Source organism: Gorilla gorilla, chromosome 1 (genome assembly GCF_029281585.2).
Source record: "Gorilla gorilla gorilla isolate KB3781 chromosome 1, NHGRI_mGorGor1-v2.1_pri, whole genome shotgun sequence".
Classification (NCBI taxonomy): Eukaryota; Metazoa; Chordata; class Mammalia; order Primates; family Hominidae; genus Gorilla; species Gorilla gorilla.
This window is the reverse complement of record NC_073224.2, coordinates 5,791,230-5,812,644: the sequence shown is the minus strand read 5'-3', so window position 1 is coordinate 5,812,644 and position 21,415 is coordinate 5,791,230. Positions and strand designations below refer to the sequence as shown.

Genomic DNA, 21,415 nt, shown 5'->3' with positions numbered 1-21,415 from the left:
AAAGCCAGAGTCATCTACAATGCTGTGGAGGCCTCCTGGGCTCTGGTCCTACTTGTCCTTCAGGCAGGCTCCCATGTGACCCTTTGCAGTTCCCCAAACATGTCGCTGCTTCCTCACATCAACATGGAGCACTGGGGCTTCCAGGAGATTTTAAGAACCAGTTAGCTGGTAGTTCAGACAATGCAGATGAGAGGCAGAGAAGCCCCCACTGCGTTCTGTGAGGCCATGGTGTCAGCAGCCACGGAGGGCCTAGGAAGGGTGAGTGAAGTGGATACGAGATTCTGAGACTGAAACAGAAGCAGCTGTAACCTTAGTGAAGTTGGCATCATCAGAGGGAGCTGAGCAGGGACAGTTCCTTCTACATCAGCATTTCTTGTGGCCTCTCCTCTTCCTACTGTCCTTAGGGAGCACCCTCCAGACTGTAATCTTCTGCTGTTAACATTTACTCCTTGCCAAGCTCTTCGCTAAGCTTCACAGGGAGAACTATGTTGACAGACCTCACAACCCCAGGTAGCAGACCTTATCACTATCCCCATTATACAGGTGGAGAAACTAAGGCCCAGAGAGGAAAAGTCTCTTGCTCAAGGTCCCACAGCCGGATTTATGAGCATAAGTGATGGATGTCACTGCCAGCCCTGGCCCCTGGGCCGTTGTGCACGGCCCTCCAGGCGCTCTCTCTTTTTACTTATCAGCCGGTCACAGACAGAGCACTTAACCGAGAGTCCAGTGGGTCATGGGGGATGGTGGAACTGTGGAATTAAAGAAGCATGACGCCTTCCTTACTCTCGGAGAAGAGCAGCCCTGGACAGATGTCCAACCAGGAGCATCTATATGGAGTTTAAGTTGCTGAGAAATAAACTCCCATTGTGTGATTTTTTTTTTTTACTAAGGTATATTTGTTATAGCAGTACAACCTAGCCTATTATATTAAGAAGTAATAGCAACTTTACAATGGAGAAACCTGAAAGATACTAACCTTAACCAAGGTTAACATCACCAGTAATATGACACATCGACATCACGTATCTCCTGATAAAATGCACCGAGACGGGCATATCATTGCCGTGGTTTTCTTGCCAAAAATGCATAACCTCAATCTGATCACAAGAAAACTTCAGACAAGCTCAGATTGGAAAACATTCTACAAAATGGCCAATAATCTTCTTAATTATCAAGGTCTTGGTAGATTCCAGAACTGCCACTGTTTGAAGGAGACTGAGGAGACATGACAATTAAATGCAAAGAATTGGATCCTGGATCAGAAAAAAAAAAGACATTCATAGAAACTGGGGAGATGCAAACGAGATCTGTTCATAAACAATATTGTTTCAGTGAACATTTCCTGCTTTCAGTAACGGTATTGTGATTATCTAAAATGTGAACGTGAGGAGAAGCTGCATGAAGGAGACAGTGGAACTCTGTGTACTCATTTGTGCAACTTTTCAGTAAGTCTAAAATTCCACTTCAAAATAACAAGCTGAAATAGGTAAGAGCAGATGTGGTGACGAGTTGCCATCAGAGGACCTTTATGGTGGCTTTGTCCACGGTGCATTGCCAGCAATCCTGGCTAATGTTGACCCACATCAGTTTACAAAAAAGTATTTATTACAGCAAACCCCATTTTTCCAAGTTCAGCTCAAGGCCCTCCTTATTTACTAGACCTGGACCTCTGGGCATATTCTATTGAATGGTTTTCTTGCTCCCTTGGCATTTGATACAGAGTTATTTACTCTGTGTTTGATTATAAGCTCTCTGAGGGGCTGGACTGGTGCTCTGTAGCCACATTCCATTCTGCACAAGGCTGCAGAAAACTTCCTCAGCCGGGAATGGAGCCTGGCATTGCAGGTTGCCCAGTGACTTACTCATGTCCCTGCCTGGAAAGGCTAGACAGTAGGAGCATGCTGGTCTTCAGCAGCCCCTCCAACCCTCTTTGGGCCCCCATCGTGATAGGACCCTGAGATGATGCTGTTTTCTTCACTCGCTGTGGACTTCTGACCACAATCAGGACAACTGTTGAAGAGCCATATATTGGCCAATACTGAAGGAGCTTATGTGTTGGTACAGGGGTCAACACAGGCCTTATAAAGTAGGCGGGGGAGCTCCTTGTGTGTGACAGTGTTGACGGTGGCATGTCCGTCCCCAGAGGTGCAGGGCTGCAAGGTCAAGGGGTCAGCTTCCTAGAAGCAAGATGAGCAGGGATGTCCTCAGATCCCAGAAACAAACGTGCACAGGTTTCAAAAGCAAGGACCCCACCTGCAGCCCAGAAGTGGGAGGTGATGCTGGATAGCAGCTCAAATGAAGCCCAGCCCAGAATGCATCAGGACAGATTTGGGCAGTGAATGAACCAGCGCTTTAATAGTGGAGAACAAGGCAGCTGTCGGCATTACCTGGAGACCTGTGACTCCCACTTACTGGGCAGTTAAACGGGGCAGAGCAGGGAAAGAGGGTGTCAGCACCGCAGGGGTGCTCTGGACCTCAGAGAAGCAGAAATGGGGTGCTGGGCAAAGTGCAGCCCCAGGACCTCAGGGCAGCAGTCCCAGCAGAAGGAGGCTGGCAAGGGCCAAGAGGTAGAGGGAAGCTTTGGAGCCCACGTTGTGGGAAGTGGTCGGTGCAGACGTGGGGGTTAAGCTGTTTACATTTGCACACTCAAACTTTCGAAACATGACTCCTCCAAGAGTCTTGTTTTCACCAGACAGGAACTGACAGGTGGCATTACTGACGTTGGAACAGCCTTTCAGCACGAGACTCTTAGACTCAATGTCTGTGAATGCAAAGGAGACAGGAGGGATGCCACTCAGTCCTTCGTCCTTCCACCCACACCTGCTCTTAGTTCTTCACCTGCAGCACGGTGGCCCGGTGACCGGCAAGAGCTGGTGTGCTCCTGAAGCCCAGTCAGGAAGAAGGAGCCTGCGTGTTCAGAGTCAACACCACCACATGGTAATGGTAGAGAGACCCTGGAGGTCAGAGGCCTAGACTCCCACCGCCACCTGACCCTGGAGGAAGCAGACTCCTGGAGGTGAGTGGCAAGCCCAGGCTAAACAGTGAAGGTCAGAGCTGGACCTGGGACTCACATCTCCCGTGTTCCTGTGTAGCTGGAAGGTGAGGAAACCAGGAACAGATTCAAAAGGCAGTTCTCTTTTCTCAGTTCAGGAAGGGGCCAGCACCTTGGACTTCCCTGTCCCCTTCCAGGCTTTGCTTTCCATCCTCACTCCTCTCTGGACCTGAGTCCTCCCTGCCTGAGTTTTCCCTGAGAAGAAGGAAGGGCCACCAGGAGGCATATAAGAGACCACGGCATGTCTCTGCCATAAATTGGGGTTCTGCTATGTTTAATCGTGTTTTGAGATTCATGTACTAGAAAAAGGCCTAGGGCATTTGGACAGAAGACGTAGTTACGATAGCAGCTACCTGTTATTGAGCACTTACTGTGAGCCCCAATTGCTCTGTCAGCTGCAATTCAAACATCCCTGGAGACAGGCACCTCACAGAGGCCAAGGGACTCACGGAGGTGAAGTGACTCCACTCACCACTTGTCAGAGGCAGGGCCGCAATTTGAGTTCAAGGCCGGCTCTAGGACCAGGCATGATGTCTCACGCCTGTAATCATGGTACTTTGGGAGGCTGAGGTGAGAGGATTGCTTGAGGCCAGGAGTTTGAGACCAGACTGGGAAACATTGTCTCTACAAAAAATTAAGTTATCCAGGGGTGGTGGCACATACCTGTAGTCCCACTACTTGGAGGCTGAGATGGGAGATCGGCTTGAGCCAGGAGTTCGAGGCAGCGGTGAGTTAGTAATCGCACCCCTGCATTCCGGCCTGGGCGACAGAGCGAGACCCTGTCTTGAACAGCAACAACAACAAAGGCTGATTCTAAACTTGTTTGGAAAAGGAGTTAGAAACCTCCAAATGCTGTTTTATAGCAAGCATCAGTGCTGAAGTTTTTTTGTTTTGTTTTGAGGTGGAGTTTCACTCTGTCGTCCAGGCTGGAGTGCAGTGGTGCAATCTTGGCTCATTGAAGTCTCCGTCCTCCAGGTTCAAGTGATTCTCCTGCCTCAGCCTCCTGAGTAGTACGGACTACAGGCGCGTGCCACCACATCTGGCTAATTTCTGTATTTCTAGTAGAGACGGGGTTTCACCATGTTGGCCAGGCTGATCTTGAACTCCTGACCTCAAGTCATCAGCCTGTCTTGGCCCCTCAAAGAGCTGGGATTACAGGCGTGAGCCACCGCACCTGGCCAGGGCTGAAGACTCAGAGTGAGTTAAGGAGGTGTGTTTCGTGGAACATTTCTACTGTATTAAAAAAAGTGATCTTGAACAAAAAGAAACAAAAATACCCCTACATTTATGATAGCTTTAATCTGTCTGGCTTTCAGCTTAAGTCAAGTCCTATGAGAAAGAGGAAAATCGATCCCTTTTATCAGAGCTGGGGACAAGATAAGCAGAGAGAGAAAAATCTTTCTGATGTCATGTTGCCCTAGGACACAGTTTTAGAATTAAAAATCATAGCAGCTTAGACATCCCAGAAATTTTAAAAGTGAAAGGAGCTTTAAATGGATATTACTAAGGAAAGAAGCTGTTTTGAAAAGGCTACATACTGTATGATTTCAACTATAGGATAGTGTGGAAAAGGCAAAACTCTGGAGGCAATAACAAAGATCAGTGGTTGTCAGAGCTTAGAGGGGAGGGAGGGATGCGTAGGTAGAGCATAGAGGAATTTTAAGGCAGTGGAAATACTCTATATGGTACTACTACAATGGTGGATGTATATCATTCTACATTTGTCCAAACTCATGGAATATACAACACCAAGGGGGAACCTTAATGTAAGCTATCAACTTTGGGTGAGGCTGTATCAATGTAGCCTCACTGCTTAGAAAAAATGTACCTCTCTGGTGGGGATGTTGGCAGCGGGGAGATTATGCTCTGGTGGGGATGTTGGCAGTCGGGGGAGATTACGCTCTGGTGGGGATGTTGGCAGCGGGGGAGATTACACTGTGGTGGGGATGTTGGCAGTCGGGGGAGTTTATGCTCTGGTGGGGATGTTGGCAGCCGGGGGAGATTACGCTCTGGTGGGGATGTTGGCAGCGGGGGAGGTTACACTCTGGTGGGGATGTTGGCAGTCGGGGAGATTACGCTCTGGTGGGGATGTTGGCAGCCGGGGAGGTTACGCTCTGGTGGGGATGTTGGCAGCCGGGGAGGTTACGCTCTGGTGGGGATGTTGGCAGCCGGGGAGGTTACGCTCTGGTGGGGATGTTGGCAGCCGGGGCGATTATGCTTTGGTGGGGATGTTGGCAGTCGGGGAGATTATGCTCTGGTGGGGATGTTGGCAGCCGGGGGAGATTACGCTCTGGTGGGGATGTTGGCAGTCAGGGAGATTACGCTCTTTTGGGGATGTTGGCGGCCGGGGAGGTTACACTCTGGTGGGGATGTTGGCAGCCGGGGAGGTTACGCTCTGGTGGGGATGTTGGCAGCCGGGGAGGTTACGCTCTGGTGGGGATGTTGGCAGCCGGGGAGGTTATGCTCTGGTGGGGATGTTGGCAGCCGGGGCGGTTATGCTCTGGTGGGGATGTTGGCAGCCGGGGAGATTATGCTCTGGTGGGGATGTTGGCAGCCGGGGAGGTTACGCTCTGGTGGGGATGTTGGCAGCCGGGGAGGTTATGCTCTGGTGGGGATGTTGGCAGCCGGGGCGGTTATGCTCTGGTGGGGATGTTGGCAGCCGGGGCGGTTATGCTCTGGTGGGGATGTTGGCAGCCGGGGCGGTTATGCTCTGGTGGGGATGTTGGCAGCCGGGGCGATTATGCTCTGGTGGGGATGTTGGCAGCGGGGGACGTTATGCATGTCAGGTAGATGGGAAATTTCTATCACTTCTGCCCAATTTTGCTGTGAATCTAAAACTACTCTGAAAATAAAAGAGTATTTTAAAAAAAACAGTACAAAGAGGTTCAGGTCTGGGTGCTGTGGCTCACACCTGTAATCCCAGCACCTTCGGAGACCGAGGCGGGTGGATCACTTGAGTTCAGGTGTTTGAGATCAGCCTGGCCAACATGGCAAAACCCCATCTGTACTACAAATACAAAAAGTAGCCATGTGTGGTGGCACATGTCTATAATCCCAGCTACCCAGGAAGCTGAGGCAGGAGAATCGCTTGAACCCAGGAGACAGAGGTTGCAGTGAGCTGAGATTGCACCACTGCACTCCAGCCTGGGCGGCAGAGCAAGACTCCATCTCAAAAAAACAAAAAAACAACCAAAATAAGAGGTTCAGGATAAGCATGGTGCTTGACGCCGCTGAAAAATCCATGATTACAGTTAAACACTGATTCATGATGCTATAATTGACACTTAACAAATATTAAAATCAAACTGTACCTGGATACTAGTGCTCTTAAACTCTTATGATTTTGAGCCATATTTTGGCAGAGACTGGCTTGTTGTTCATTTTAGCTTCATGCCTCTTTCTTTCCTTCGGGGTCATACTACCTGACTATCTCAGCCTCCCTTACAGCCAAGATGACTGTCTTACTGGGTCCTAGCCAGTGGAATGTGGGAGGAAGTGATGCATTCACATCCAGGCCCAACCCATAGAAACTCACCTGCCTTCCTCCACTACCTCTCTTTCCTACTGCTGGCAAGATGCAAAGGATACAGCACAGAGCTGCCAAGACCTGGTGAGTGGGGGCCAGAGCTACAAGACAGAAGGAGCTCATGGCCTGGACTCTGCAATGAACTGCTCCAGCAAGGAATAAACATCTATTGTATTGAGCCATAGGCTTTGGAGGTTGTTCTTTAACTTTTTAACTAGTTAAGGTTTCTAAATCTTCTTAGCTTTAATTTCTAAGACAGTGTATACTGATAGATGGAGTCCACATAAACAAAAGTTCTTTGGGGTCCTCAATAATTTTTAAGACATAGAGTCTTAACAGAGGGCCTGAGATCACAAGGTTTGAGAACTACTGATGGCCACTAATGTCCCTCTCACACAATCTGAATCACTAAGAAAGAAGGGAGGCATAGTGAAGTGCTGGTTTGCCCCATTTGTTTCCTGTGTAATTGCTGAAAGTCACATGTTAATGCCATCCAGATACTCACTGAAGTGCCTGGGCTTGAGACGTCCACCCAAGGGAAAGGAGAACAGGTGAAAAAGGAAGAACCAGGGCTGGGAGGACACAGGAAGCCTGCCTGCATGGCCAGCACCCACCCAGGGCATCACTGGTATTGTTAACAGCAATTAACTTACCTTAACTAATAAATGTATTAACCTTTAACTATTTGGGCAAATGTTAGAAATGTGTATTTTACAATGGTTAGTATCAAATGTGTATCTCACAATGGGTAGCGTCAAATGTGTATCTCACAATGAGTAGCGTCAAATGTGGATCTCACAATGGGTAGCGCCAAATGTGGATCTCACAATGGGTAGCGTCAAATGTGGATCTCACAATGGGTAGCGTCAAATGTGTATGTCACAATGGGTAGCGTCAAATGTGGATCTCACAATGGGTAGCGTCAAATGTGGATCTCACAATGGGTAGCGTCAAATGTGGATCTCACAATGGGTAGCGTCAAATGTGGATCTCACAATGGGTAGCGTCAAATGTGGATCTCACAATGGGTAGCGTCAAATGTGGATCTCACAATGGGTAGCGTCAAATGTGGATCTCACAATGGGTAGCGTCAAATGTGGATCTCACAATGGGTAGCGTCAAATGTGGATCTCACAATGGGTAGCGTCAAATGTGGATCTCACAATGGGTAGCGTCAAATGTGGATCTCACAATGGGTAGCGTCAAATGTGGATCTCACAATGGGTAGCGTCAAATGTGGATCTCACAATGGGTAGCGTCAAATGTGGATCTCACAATGGGTAGCGTCAAATGTGGATCTCACAATGGGTAGCGTCAAATGTGGATCTCACAATGGGTAGCGTCAAATGTGGATCTCACAATGGGTAGCGTCAAATGTGGATCTCACAATGGGTAGCGTCAAATGTGGATCTCACAATGGGTAGCGTCAAATGTGGATCTCACAATGGGTAGCGTCAAATGTGGATCTCACAATGGGTAGCGTCAAATGTGGATCTCACAATGGGTAGCGTCAAATGTGGATCTCACAATGGGTAGCGTCAAATGTGTATTTCACAATGGGTAGTGTCAAATGTGTATTTTACAATGGTTAGTGTCAAATGTGTATTTTACAATGGGTAGTATCAAATGTGTATTTTACGATAGTTAGTATCAAACTGCTTTTGTAGAAAAGCACAATTGGTTGGATTTAAGGCCCAGTTTGACTCTTTCTCCCAGGTGATCCAAGCTACCAAAAGCCAACACCTCTTAGTGACAACTAGAGAATAAAAGTGTAGATATAAAAGGAAATAAAAGTTGCACCTACCCTCACCTATAGAATGATGCAACCTGGTAAAGAAGTGAATGTCAGGAGGGGTGTGATGTGCTTAGACAAATGTGACTGGATTACAAGCCACAGGAGAATAGAGTTCAAGGGAAGGGTAGCCCAGGAGAAACAGCTCTGCTCTAAGAAGGCAGCAATAGCAGTGAGCTCAAGGCTACATGAGCAGCCACTGTATTTAAAGACATTATGGCCCTTATCCCCCTTGTCCCACGACTCCCCTGGTCCTTCTGTGTTAACCCAGAATTTATGAACCAAGACTTGACATGTTTCCAGCTCAAGTCCCATAGAGGAATTAGAAGTCCAAGACTTACCATTCTTAAGTTCTGCAACTAGAAAGACACACTGTTCTTCTTCATAGCATTTCCAGGGCTTCCCACGACAGGAAGTTCCATTAGATTCATAACAAGCAGGGCACTCTGCATTGCTGGACACGTTCTTCAGGGGAGGGTCTGGAAGAGTCAGAGTCATTACTCAGGACAGTGTTATCATACACAACATGGGAGGAAGGGGATAGGCAAGCAAAGAAAGCACCAAAGAGATCGGAGAACGGAGCAATTACATCCTTGGGAATCTCAGATCTAGCCTTGAAAACACCATGTCTCCTCAAAATATTTACTACACACAGCTCCACAGATCTGCTCTAACAGACTATCTAGCCTTTAAGAACCGTGGCCCATCAGTGTGTTTGGGTATAGACTGAGAAAGGTAAGATTTTGAGCTAAAACCAAACTATAGTCAACATGAACATTAGCTAGCCATCCTGAACATTTGCCAACAGGTGGGTGAGTGTTACTAAATCCTGCTCTGAACAAATGAACACAGGCCATTATTTAACATTATGACTAGAAGAAAAAAATTTACAATGAGACCAGCTCTGCTCTTAATTAACTGTGCTTTATGACGATGGCCAATAAACTTTGCCTTTTCAGCCACATTTTCTGTTTTTCAAAAAGAGAGCTTTGGTCTAGATCAGCAGGACTCAAATTGTGGTGCAGGAAGCCTTGAGTCCCTGAGACTCTTACAGGGAGTACTACAAGGTTCAAACCATACTCATGATAATACTAAAATATTATTTACTTATTTCACTCTCTTTCTCTTGTGAATGTAAAGTGGAGTTTCCCAGAGGCTCCATGATGTGTGAGACTGTAACAGACTAAATGCACAAGTAAATATGAGAATCCAGCTGTCTTCTATTAAGTCAGAAACTAAAGAATTTCCAAAAGGTATAATAACAATGCCACCCTTCCCGTTGTATATGTTTCTTTTGGAGAATATAGTTATATTACCGTTGATGTGTAATGGGTTTTTGTTGTTTTGGCAAACTAGTTACAATTTCTAAATTTTATTACCTTTAATTTCTAAGACAGTACATATTGATAGATGGAGTCCACATAAACGAAAGTTCTTTGGGGTCCTCAATAATTTTTAAGACATAGAGTCTTAACAGAGGGCCTGAGATCACAAAATTTGAGAACTACTGACGGGAACTAATGTCCCTCTTGCACAACTTGCAATGTCTGTCTTCACTAAGAAAGAGGGGAGGCATGGCGGAAGTGCGGGTTTGCCCCATTTGTTTCCTGTGTAATTGCTGTAAGTCAGATGTTAATGCCATCCGGATAGACACGGAAGTGTCTGGACTTGAGATGTCCACCCAAGGGAAAGGAGAATGGGTGAAAAAGGAAGAGCCAGGGCTGGGAGGACACAGGAAGCCTGTCCACATGGCCACAACCCACCCAGGGCATTGCCCGCACAGCCAGCACCCACCCAGGGCATCCCCCACACGGCCAGCACCCACCCAGGGCATCGCTGGTGTTGCTGCATTCCTTTCCTTGGCAGCACTGGCTTACAAAATGAAAGTGTTCTTCAGCAGACACATGGACAGTGAAGGCTGTAATGTGTGTCTCCTCACTGCAGTTCTCCGCTGAGCAGAACATATTCTGGTATAATCTGACTGGTGTCTCTACACAAAGACAAACACAGACTATCAGCCCCTGGTAAGGAGGAGGTGTGGGGAGGGTGGAGACCCAGAATAGCAACTGTTTCAGGCAAAGGCAGAAAATGCAACCTCAGTATAATGCAGTTTTGAAGACACTGGAGAGGGTTTTCCAGAAAAAATAATAATAATTCTTCCCATCGGGTAACCCCTCCTTTGAGCAGGAGGCTATCAGTGGTGCAGGTTAAACTCCTGGCAAAAGTCTGATTGGGGGCCTGAAAACGGTTGGTCCAAGTGGACAGTCCCTGAAGCCTTCAATAAGTCTTAAGAGCTGTAAAAATGATCAAACAGACATGACGAGCCTTATGTGCAATATGACATCCACAGTTCCTGCCTAAAAATTGAACCTGAATCCAGTCAAGCTTCTAGCCAGAGCTATCTAATATGGTAGCCACTAGCTATTTGTGCCTATTTAAATTTAAATTTTATTAATTAAAATAAAATCAAATTTAAAATTAAGCTCCTCAGCCATAGTAGCCATATATCAAGTGCTCAGTAGACATATGTGACTACAGTATGGCACAGTGTTAATACAGATACTTCCATCATTGAAGAAGGCATTGCTAGTCAGCCCTGATTACCTATACAAGAAATACTGAGAACAGGAGAGCAAGTTATATGATACCAGCAGGAAGCAATCAACCACAGCTAGAATATGGGACAGCTACAGGGCAAATGACCTATTTCTCTAACAAACCAATAGGATTGAACAAAAAATGATGGAAGCTGTTATAAAACAAGTTAGGCTTAACAGACCTAACAGCAAAATGGGGGATTTGGCTGGGATCCTAATTCCGCACATAGACCACATCATGACATCTTTGAAACAATTAAGAAATGTTTAAGATGGCCTGGATATTAGAAGAAATTAAAGAATTACAGTTAATTTTCTCAGGTATGATAACAGTATGTGCCTTAGTTCATTTTGTGTTGCTATACCAGAATACCATGGATTGGATAATCTATAAAGAGAATAAATTTATTATTTACAGTACTAGAATCTGCAAAGTACAACATCAAAGTGCCAGCCTCTGGTGAAGATTTTCTTCTGCATCATCCCACTGCAGAAGGGCAAGAGAGGGTGAGAGCAAGTGAGGGAAAGAGGGGCCCAGACTCCCTTTTATCAGGAACCCACGTCCACATTCATGACATCAATGCATTCACAAGCGCGGAGTCCTCACGGCCTAATCACTTCTGAATGGTCCCACCTCTTAATACCATCACGGTGGCCATTAAGTTTCAACATTGGTTGTGGAGGGAATATTCAAACCATAGCAATATGATAGTTATGTAAAAAACAATTATGATCAGAGATACATAGTGAAGTATTTATGGAGAAAATGACCGATGACAGGTACACACATACACATATATGTGTGTACATGTATATTTATATAATGTTTAATTTAAAATACCATAGCCAAAAATACTGTAGTAAAAAAAAACTATAGCGAAAAAATAGCAAAATGTTAATAACTGCTGACACAGGGTAGTGGTTACATGGCAGTTCATTATACTCTCTTTCCTACTTTAAACATACATGAAGTATGTTTGAACGTGTCTATTACAAAAAAGTTAAGAAGAAATCTAAGTGCTCTGAGAAAGAGGTTACAATAGTGGTTACTCAAAACGCCCTGTGGGGAGGCCTTGAATGAAGGAAAGTATGTTTGATCCGGAAGAGGAGGAACCATGAGAGAAATGAAAGCATCCAGAGCAAATCCTCCTGGTAATTTAACTAAGAGCCGTCCTTGCTTCTCACATCCACTGACATGCGTCTCGAATGAAGCTTTGAGGTCACGGGCATCAGTGTCCAAAACACCACGAGGGGCTCCTGTCTGCTTCGACCCTGTGATCTTGTCTGGCTGCTGCTTGTCTCAGCCAAGCGTTGTTTCTCCTGGGAGTCACCTTTGTGGCTTCCTCTCTCCTTGGACAGCACAACCCCTTCTCTGCTTTTCTTTCCTGCCTGGATGTCCTCTCCAGCTCCCTCCCGGTGCAAGCCCCAGAGGCAGGAAGGACACACACACCCAGGCTCACCTAGAGAGGAGCTGGCTGAGGAGTTGATACAACTGGTGTTGGCATGTGAGGGACATTCAGAGGCAATGCTGTTGACACAGGATTTTTCCCATGAATTACACTGCACGCAGCTCAGAGATTCTGAGGAGACAAGACGTCCAACACCAGTCAACATTCAGTAGACATTTATAGAGCATACTCTACTCTAGGAAAAGCGCTGCTCCCACCTTGCAGTAAAAGACAGACGGGATGGCATCCCTGCCCTCTGGGGATACCTGAAATTGATGCTATAAGATGAGCCACCCTAATTAGTTTCTCCCACTGCTCACTATTCCCCAGTAGAAAGATCCAACCTTCAACAACAATACAGAGTGGCCCCTTGAAAGCAGGCTGCACGGACAGGTCTCATGGTCATCCCTGACCATAATTTAACATGTGAGGCCCTCGGGGATTTGAGAGCAAGAAGACACTGGTGAGGTGGAAAAGGGGGTCTCCATTCTGAAAAGGGGCCACATGAGTTCTCTTACCTACAGCTGCAACAAGCACTGCAGTGATACCAGCAACGAGGATGCGCTTCATGGTGCTGGAGCTGACTTCTCCCAAGGATGGGGACCACAGGGCCTCAAGCCTGAAAAGACACAAAGAAGGCAGCCCCGGGGCCTTGGAGGGCTGCCTCTCATCCCCTGGGGCTTTTAATCGCACTGTAACAAGCCCAGTACTCAGTCCATCCTTGTGACAGAAAGAATCAAAATCCTGAGCTGGGAGCACAAAGCTGATTCCACCCTGCTGCAAACAGAGGGCCAAGTTTTCTTAATCTCAGCCTGCAGGAGCATCTACACGCAGATATGAAACACAGCCAGGGGCTATTTCCCGTGGAGCCAATTCAGTTGCAAAATGTGCAGGCAGATTAATTTTTAGTTTCACTTTTGGGATGGGGTCCAAGAAGAAAGAGCTGGGATGGGGTCCAAGAAGAAAGAGCTGGGCTGGGGTCTGTGCCCCTCCCCTCCCCCAGAGCACAATGTCCCTCCTGCAGCCAGTCTCTCACTGCATCCATATTTTACACTTAAGGGTTCTCTTGCTGCCACCACCACCGCAATAGGCAGACAGCTATTGAGCACTTACTCCATTCCAAACACTTTACAGGTATTAATTTGTGTAATTCATCTACTGTAGCAGGCAGGTATTATTATTAGCATCCTAAGAAAAATCAAGCCTTAGCACGATTGGGTAATGCACTCAAAGTCAAGGTCTTACTTCTGGGAGGTATCAGAACTGGAGTTTCGTCTGTGTCCCTAACTGCCAGCCCACACTGCCTTCCACTATTCCCACAGTCCTCAGCCTGGGCACACTCAACCTGCAGCACTAAATCAGAGTCCCCCATGCACTTCCAAATAGTGTGTCACCAATCTCTCTGCACGTTGCATTCCCTGCCTGCAGATTCTCTGAGTTAGGGCTTTGAGGATTGCTAAGGTTTGGTTATATTCATTAGAATTCAAATTAGAACTTCCAGAATTCCAACTTGCTTGTGTATCAAAGCAGCAGAGAGCAGGTGTGTGGCTCTGGCCTGAGCCCTTCTTAATCATTATCTCATTTACCCTATACACGGTCGCTGTGAGGCACCCATAGTTATTTATGATTCTTCGAGGGTAGATAAAATGAAACATTCTGTTTCTCAGTAGCACTGGCTACATTCCCAATGCTCAGGAGCCACATGTGGCTGTTGGCTGCTGTATTGGCCAACGCAGGCACAGAACACTTCCATCATTGCGGAGAGTCCCAATGGACAGTACTGTACGGCAGAGGCTATTAGCCCCACTCTGCAGGTGAGAAAACTGCAGCACAGAGGGACGACGAAGTAACCCAAGCTCGCTCTGCTTCTAAGGCCAAAGCCAGTGCTCTATTCCAGGTCCTTCCAGCTCCAAAGCCTAGTTGCACCACAATAGCTGCTACTTATGAAACAGAATCGCCTTCATCTGGAAGCCCCTACTCCCACCTCACCACACACATGCACATCACCCCACACACACACCAAACACCCGCCACACACACCACACCACACAAACACAAACACACCACATCATGAACACACATATCACACACACACCACACACCCCACACACATCACACACCACACACCCCACACATCACACACACCACACACCACACACACCCCACACACATCACACATACACCACACATCCCACACAACACACAACACACAACACACACACACCACACACACACCACACCCAACACACACACAACACTCCCCACTGAACACACACACCACACCACACACACACCACACTCAACACACACACACAACACTCCCCACTGAACACACACACCACATCACACACACACCAAACACCCCACACACACCACACACCCCACACAACACACACCACACAACACACACACACCACACCCCACAACACACACACAACACACACACCACACCACACACACACCACACCCCACACACACACCACACTCCCCACTGAACACACACCACACAACACACACACACCACACCCCACAACACACACACAACACACACACCACACCACACACACACCACACCCCACACACACACCACACTCCCCACTGAACACACACACATCACACACATACCACACACCACACACAACACACACATCACATCACACACACACCACACCCCACACAACACACACCACACCACACACACACCACACCCCACACAACACACACACCACACCACACACACCACACACCCCACAGAACACACACACATCACATCACACACACACCACACCCCACACACACACACCACACCCCACACACACCACACCCAACACACACACAACACTCCCCACTGAACACACACACCACACCACACACACACCACACTCAACACACACACACAACACTCCCCACTGAACACACACACCACATCACACACACACCAAACACCCCACACACACCACACACCCCACACAACACACACCACACAACACACACACACCACACCCCACAACACACACACAACACACACACCACACCACACACCACACTCCCCACTGAACACACACCACACAACACACACACACCACACCCCACAACACACACACAACACACACACCACACCACACACACACCACACCCCACACACACACCACACTCCCCACTGAACACACACACATCACACACATACCACACACCACACACAACACACACATCACATCACACACACACCACACCCCACACAACACACACCACACCACACACACACCACACCCCACACAACACACACACCACACCACACACACCACACACCCCACAGAACACACACACATCACATCACACACACACCACACCCCACACACACACCACACCACACACACACCACACCCCACACACACACACCACACCACACACACACCACAAACCCCACACAACACACACACATCACACACACCACACACCCACACAACACACACACACCACACCACACAGACACCACACACTACACACAACACACACACATTACACACACACCACACACCCCACACAACACACATACACCACATCACACACACATCACACGCACATCAAACACCCCACACAACACATACACACCACATCACAAACACCCCCCACGCAACACACACCACACCACACACACACCACACCCCACACAAGACACACACCACACCACACACACCACACCACACTCCCCACTGAACACACACATCACACACACACCACACTCCCCACTGAACACACACACCACATCACACACACACCACACACCCCACACACACCACACACCCCAAACACACACACCACACCACACAACACACACACAACACACACACCACACCACACACACCACACCCCACACACACACCACACTCCCCACTGAACACACACCGCATCACACACATACCACACACCACACACAACACACACACATCACATCACACACACCACATCCCACACAACACACACCACACACACCACACACTCCACACAACACACACACATCACACCCCACACAACACACACACACCACACCACACACACACCACACCCCACACACACACACACCACACTCCCCACACAACACACACACATCACACACACCACACACCCCACACAACACATACCACACCACAGACACCACACACTCCACACAACACACATTAAACACGCACCACACACCACACACAACACATACACACCACACCACACAGACACCACACACTCCACACAACACACACACATTAAACACAAACCACACACCACACACAACACATACCACATCACACACACCCCAAACACACCACATGACACACACACATTACACACACACCAAACACCCCACACAACACATACACCCCACACACAGAAACACACCACATCACACACACCACATCACACACACACACACCACACACCCCACACACCACACCACACACACACACCCCACACACACACACCACACTCCCCACTGAACACACCACATCACACTCATACTGCACACCACACACAACACACACATCACATCACACACACACCACACCCCACACAACACGCACCACACCACACACACACCACACCCCACACAACACACACACCACACCACACACACCACACACCCCACACAACACACACATCACATCACACACACACCACACCCCACACAACACACACAACCCACACACACACCACACACACACCACACTCCCCACTGAACACACACCACACAACACACACACACCACACCCCACAACACACACACAACACACACCCCACACAACACACACACACCACACACCCCACACAACACACACACCACATCACACACATCACACAACACATACACCACACACACACACAACACATCACACACACCACACACCCCACACAACATACACCACATCACACACACAACACACACCCCGCACAACACACACAGCACAACACACACACCACACACCCCATACAACACACACACCACACCACATACACACCACACCCCACAACACACACACACACCACTCCCCACTGAACACACACACCACATCACACACACACCACACACCCCACACAACACACACACAACACACACCCCACACAACACACACACAACACACACCCCACACAACACACACACCACATCACACACATCACACAACACACACAACACACACACACACCACACACCCCACACAACACACACAACACACACCCCACACAACACACACACATCACATCACACACACATCACATACACACCACACACCACACACAACACATACACATCACATCACACACACACCACACACCACACACAACACACCACAACACACCACACACCCCACAACACACATACCACATCACACACATCACACAACACACACACAACACATCACACACACCACGCACCCCACACAACATACACATCACACACACAACACACCCCCCACACAACACACACAACACAACACACAACACACACCCCACACAACACACACACCACACCACACACACCACACCCCACACAACACACATGCCACATCACACACACACCAGACACCCCACACAACACACACACCACATCACACACACCACACACCTCACACAACACACACACACATCACACTCACCACACATCGCAAGTCATACACAGCACATACACACATCACACACACACCACACAATACACACACCACAGCACACACACCACACACCCCACACAACACACACACATCGCATCACACACACACCGCATCACACACACACCACACACCCCACACACCACACACACCACACCACACACACCACACCCCACACCCCACACACATCACACACACCACACACCCCACACAACACACACATCACACACACCACACACCCCACACAACACACACACATCACACACACACCACACACCCCACACACACATGCATCACACCACACACACCACACTCCCCACACAACACATACACACCACATCACACACACACCACACATCATATGTCATACACACCACATACACACATCACACACACTGCACATACACATCACACATCACATGTCATACACACCACACACACCACACACACACCACATAACATCACGTCACACACACACATCACATGACACACACACCACACACCCCACGCATCACACACACACCACACATCACATGTCATACATACTACACACAACACACACAACACATAACATCACATGTCACATCACATGACACACACCACACACTCCACACATCACACACACACTGCACATACACTACATCACACACCACACACCACACATCACATGTCACAAACACCACACACACCACACTTCACATGTAACAAACACCACACACAGCACACCCCACACCACACACATACACCACATACACAAATACCACAACACACACCACACATACACCACACCACACACACTTCACACACACCACACATCACATGTCACACACATTAGGTACACACCGAACACACACAACACACATTAAATGTCACACACAACACACCACACACCACACGTTACACACACACCCCACACATCACAAGTCACACACATCACACACACAACACACCATGCACTAAATACATCACACATACTACACACACGCAAATCACATCACAGACACCACATACCACACACCACACATCACATGCCACACTTCACCTGTCACACACATCAAACACACACACAATACACCACACACCTCACACACGTCAAACAAACCACACACACACCATATCACACACACATCACACACACCACACATGCACCATATGCCTCCACACACAGAGACACATACACATCACACACCCTCACACACACACACATTACACACACCACACATGCACCATATGCCTCCACACACAGAGACACATACACATCACACACCCTCACACACACACACACCCGCCACATGCCATTTATACCACATGCCACAAACATTACATGCACACACACCATATACACAATACACACACCACACACAAACACCACACAGCCTACCCTGATACCCTGGTTGACTTATTAGGGATTGGTAAAAAGGAAGGGAAACCAGTCGGTCTGGGAGAAGAGGCCCATACATGATGCCAATGACCCCACCATTTAGAGATCCAAGGAGGAAAATAAAGCACATCTGGTCTGGAGCTTGTAGCAGATGTGCGCCAGCCCCTCACCCCTCCAGGCCTGGTGCACCCCTACATGCCCGGGTGCACACCTCCAGCCCTGGAACCCCAGCTGCTTGCTTTTCTCCTCAGTGGGAAAAGAGTTTCAGGGCCCTGGCCTTCTGGGAAAGGGCCTCTCAGGCCTTACAGTGTGATGGAGGAGGGGAAAGGACAGGATGAGTTGAGATGAGGAGACCCCAGCAGCACATCAAGTGCACAGATCACCTCAGCCTATGGTGAAGACCTGAAACTAGCCTCATTTTCAGGGAGAAATGATGGAGGCCCAGAGAGGTCAGGACTTGACCCAGGGGCACATAGCAGAGAAACAGAGCCTGGGAGTGACCCCATAGCAGGACCCAGGGCCATGCTCCCCACCTCTGTGGGTAAGAGGGACCAGCGAAGCTGGGGCTCAAGGCAGGGCCCCCACCTGGGACATGAGAAGAAGTGGCATTTTAGGCCGTTTCACTAGGTACTTCCCACTGGCAAAGTTTTATTGTGGAATCTTTTCAACAGCCTGGCAGGGTCCTGCTATAATTGCTGTCATCTTCCACAGAGAAAGCTGGAGCTTAGAGAGGCTGTGAGGACACAAAACCACACAGAATGAAGAATGTCAGACACAGAATGATGCACAGAACACGCACACACTACACACAAACCACACACAGAGTAGCAGATGGCAAAACAACAAGAAAACTACATCCCCAGCCCACATCCTCCCTGAACTCCAGACTTCCCTCTCCTGAGCATATGACTGCCTAGGGCAATGCCAAAGGAGCAAGAGCCGCAAGAATGTCCTAGACTTGGCCGGGGAAGGACCTGAGCTAGTCCTGAATGCCCTTCCTGTGGTTTCAGCTTCTCCCAGGGCTCAGGCCCCGGCCTCGCAGTCCTCTCACCTTCTGGATCTGGCCTGGTGACTGTCCTACAGAAGGTGGTTCCCGGTAGAGGCTTAGGGCTGGTGTGGGAGAGGCCTTATATAGCAGGTGGCTGTAAAATCAAAAAGCACAGCTGTCTTCTGGGGTGGGACCTCTGGGTCAGACAGGCTAAGGCTTCTGGCTCTCAGACTGTGCCCTGCCCAATAGGGCTACAGGCTGCTCAACCCTCTGGCATCTGTGCAGCTCGTGTCCTCTCTGAGACCTCTAGGAATTGGGAACAACTTTGGTCAAGGCCTGCCTTTGGCAAAATGTAAACAGGAGTAAGGTATCTTCCAGCATTGTCTGTGGCCTTCTAAGTCAATTCCATGACCTGCTAATGACAAGCACCTAACAACCTGCTAACAGTCACCATGATTAGCCCATTTATAAATGAGAAAACCAAAGCACAGAAAGAGAGCCATAAGAGATATGCTCATGGGCACACAGCCGGGGCACAGTCGGAACTCAGAGCTCTGAATCAGACTATGTGGGGTCTGTGCAACTCAGGAAAGGGCCTCAGGTTCCCACGGGCAAGTGTCTTAACCTTGTTAGATTTGAGGGTCCTCCAGCCAAGATGAGTGTAAACTCACTGTGCAGCCTCATAGTGTGGTAGAGGGACCATGACGTGAAGCCCCTGCCTGCAGTGTGCTCTGCACACTGGGTGAGAGAGTCTTTCTGGCCAAGTGATCTGAGCAGCTACTGGTAACAGCCCAGGTCAGGTCAACTGAGGCCTCTCTGTATTAGTCAGGTTCTCTAGAGGACAGAGAACCTGTCCCTCTAGAGAAGGTGAGTTTATATATGTATGAAGGGGAGTTCATTAAGGAGTATTGACTCACATGATCACAGGGTGAAGTCCCACAATAGGCTGTCTGTGAGCTGAAGACCAAGGAAGCCAG

At 48.4% G+C, this 21,415-nt stretch overlaps 1 protein-coding gene across 2 annotated transcripts; it reads right to left on the bottom strand.

Moving 5' to 3' along the window:
• Nucleotides 1-1,586: 1,586 nt before the first annotated feature.
• LYPD8 (LY6/PLAUR domain containing 8) lies at nucleotides 1,587-20,556 on the bottom strand. 2 transcript variants are annotated; one of them, XM_063705166.1, is made up of 7 exons: nucleotides 20,502-20,556; nucleotides 20,036-20,183; nucleotides 12,934-13,034; nucleotides 12,428-12,547; nucleotides 10,196-10,360; nucleotides 8,712-8,849; nucleotides 1,587-2,761 (listed from the first exon to the last, which is right to left on the bottom strand). In XM_063705166.1, exons 3-7 carry the CDS (start codon nucleotides 12,983-12,985, stop codon nucleotides 2,523-2,525), a joined length of 714 nt encoding a protein of 237 aa, XP_063561236.1. In that variant the 5' UTR covers nucleotides 12,986-13,034; nucleotides 20,036-20,183; nucleotides 20,502-20,556; the 3' UTR covers nucleotides 1,587-2,522. The 2 variants fall into 2 exon arrangements, with proteins under 2 accessions (XP_063561236.1, XP_030857014.2); XM_031001154.3 differs by lacking the exon at nucleotides 20,036-20,183.
• Between the last annotated feature and the right edge of the window lie 859 nt (nucleotides 20,557-21,415).

Excerpts from the sequence above, each read along its gene's own strand:
- LYPD8 (XM_063705166.1), bottom strand. The coding sequence starts at position 12,985 with ATGAAGCGCATCCTCGTTGCTGGTATCACTGCAGTGCTTGTTGCAGCT. Across the intron at positions 10,361-12,427 it reads CTCAGCCAGCTCCTCTCTAG|AGACACCAGTCAGATTATAC; the intron begins GTGAGCCTGGGT and ends GTCTTTGTGTAG. Across the intron at positions 2,762-8,711 it reads AGTTGCAGAACTTAAGAATG|ACATTGAGTCTAAGAGTCTC; the intron begins GTAAGTCTTGGA and ends TTGCATTCACAG.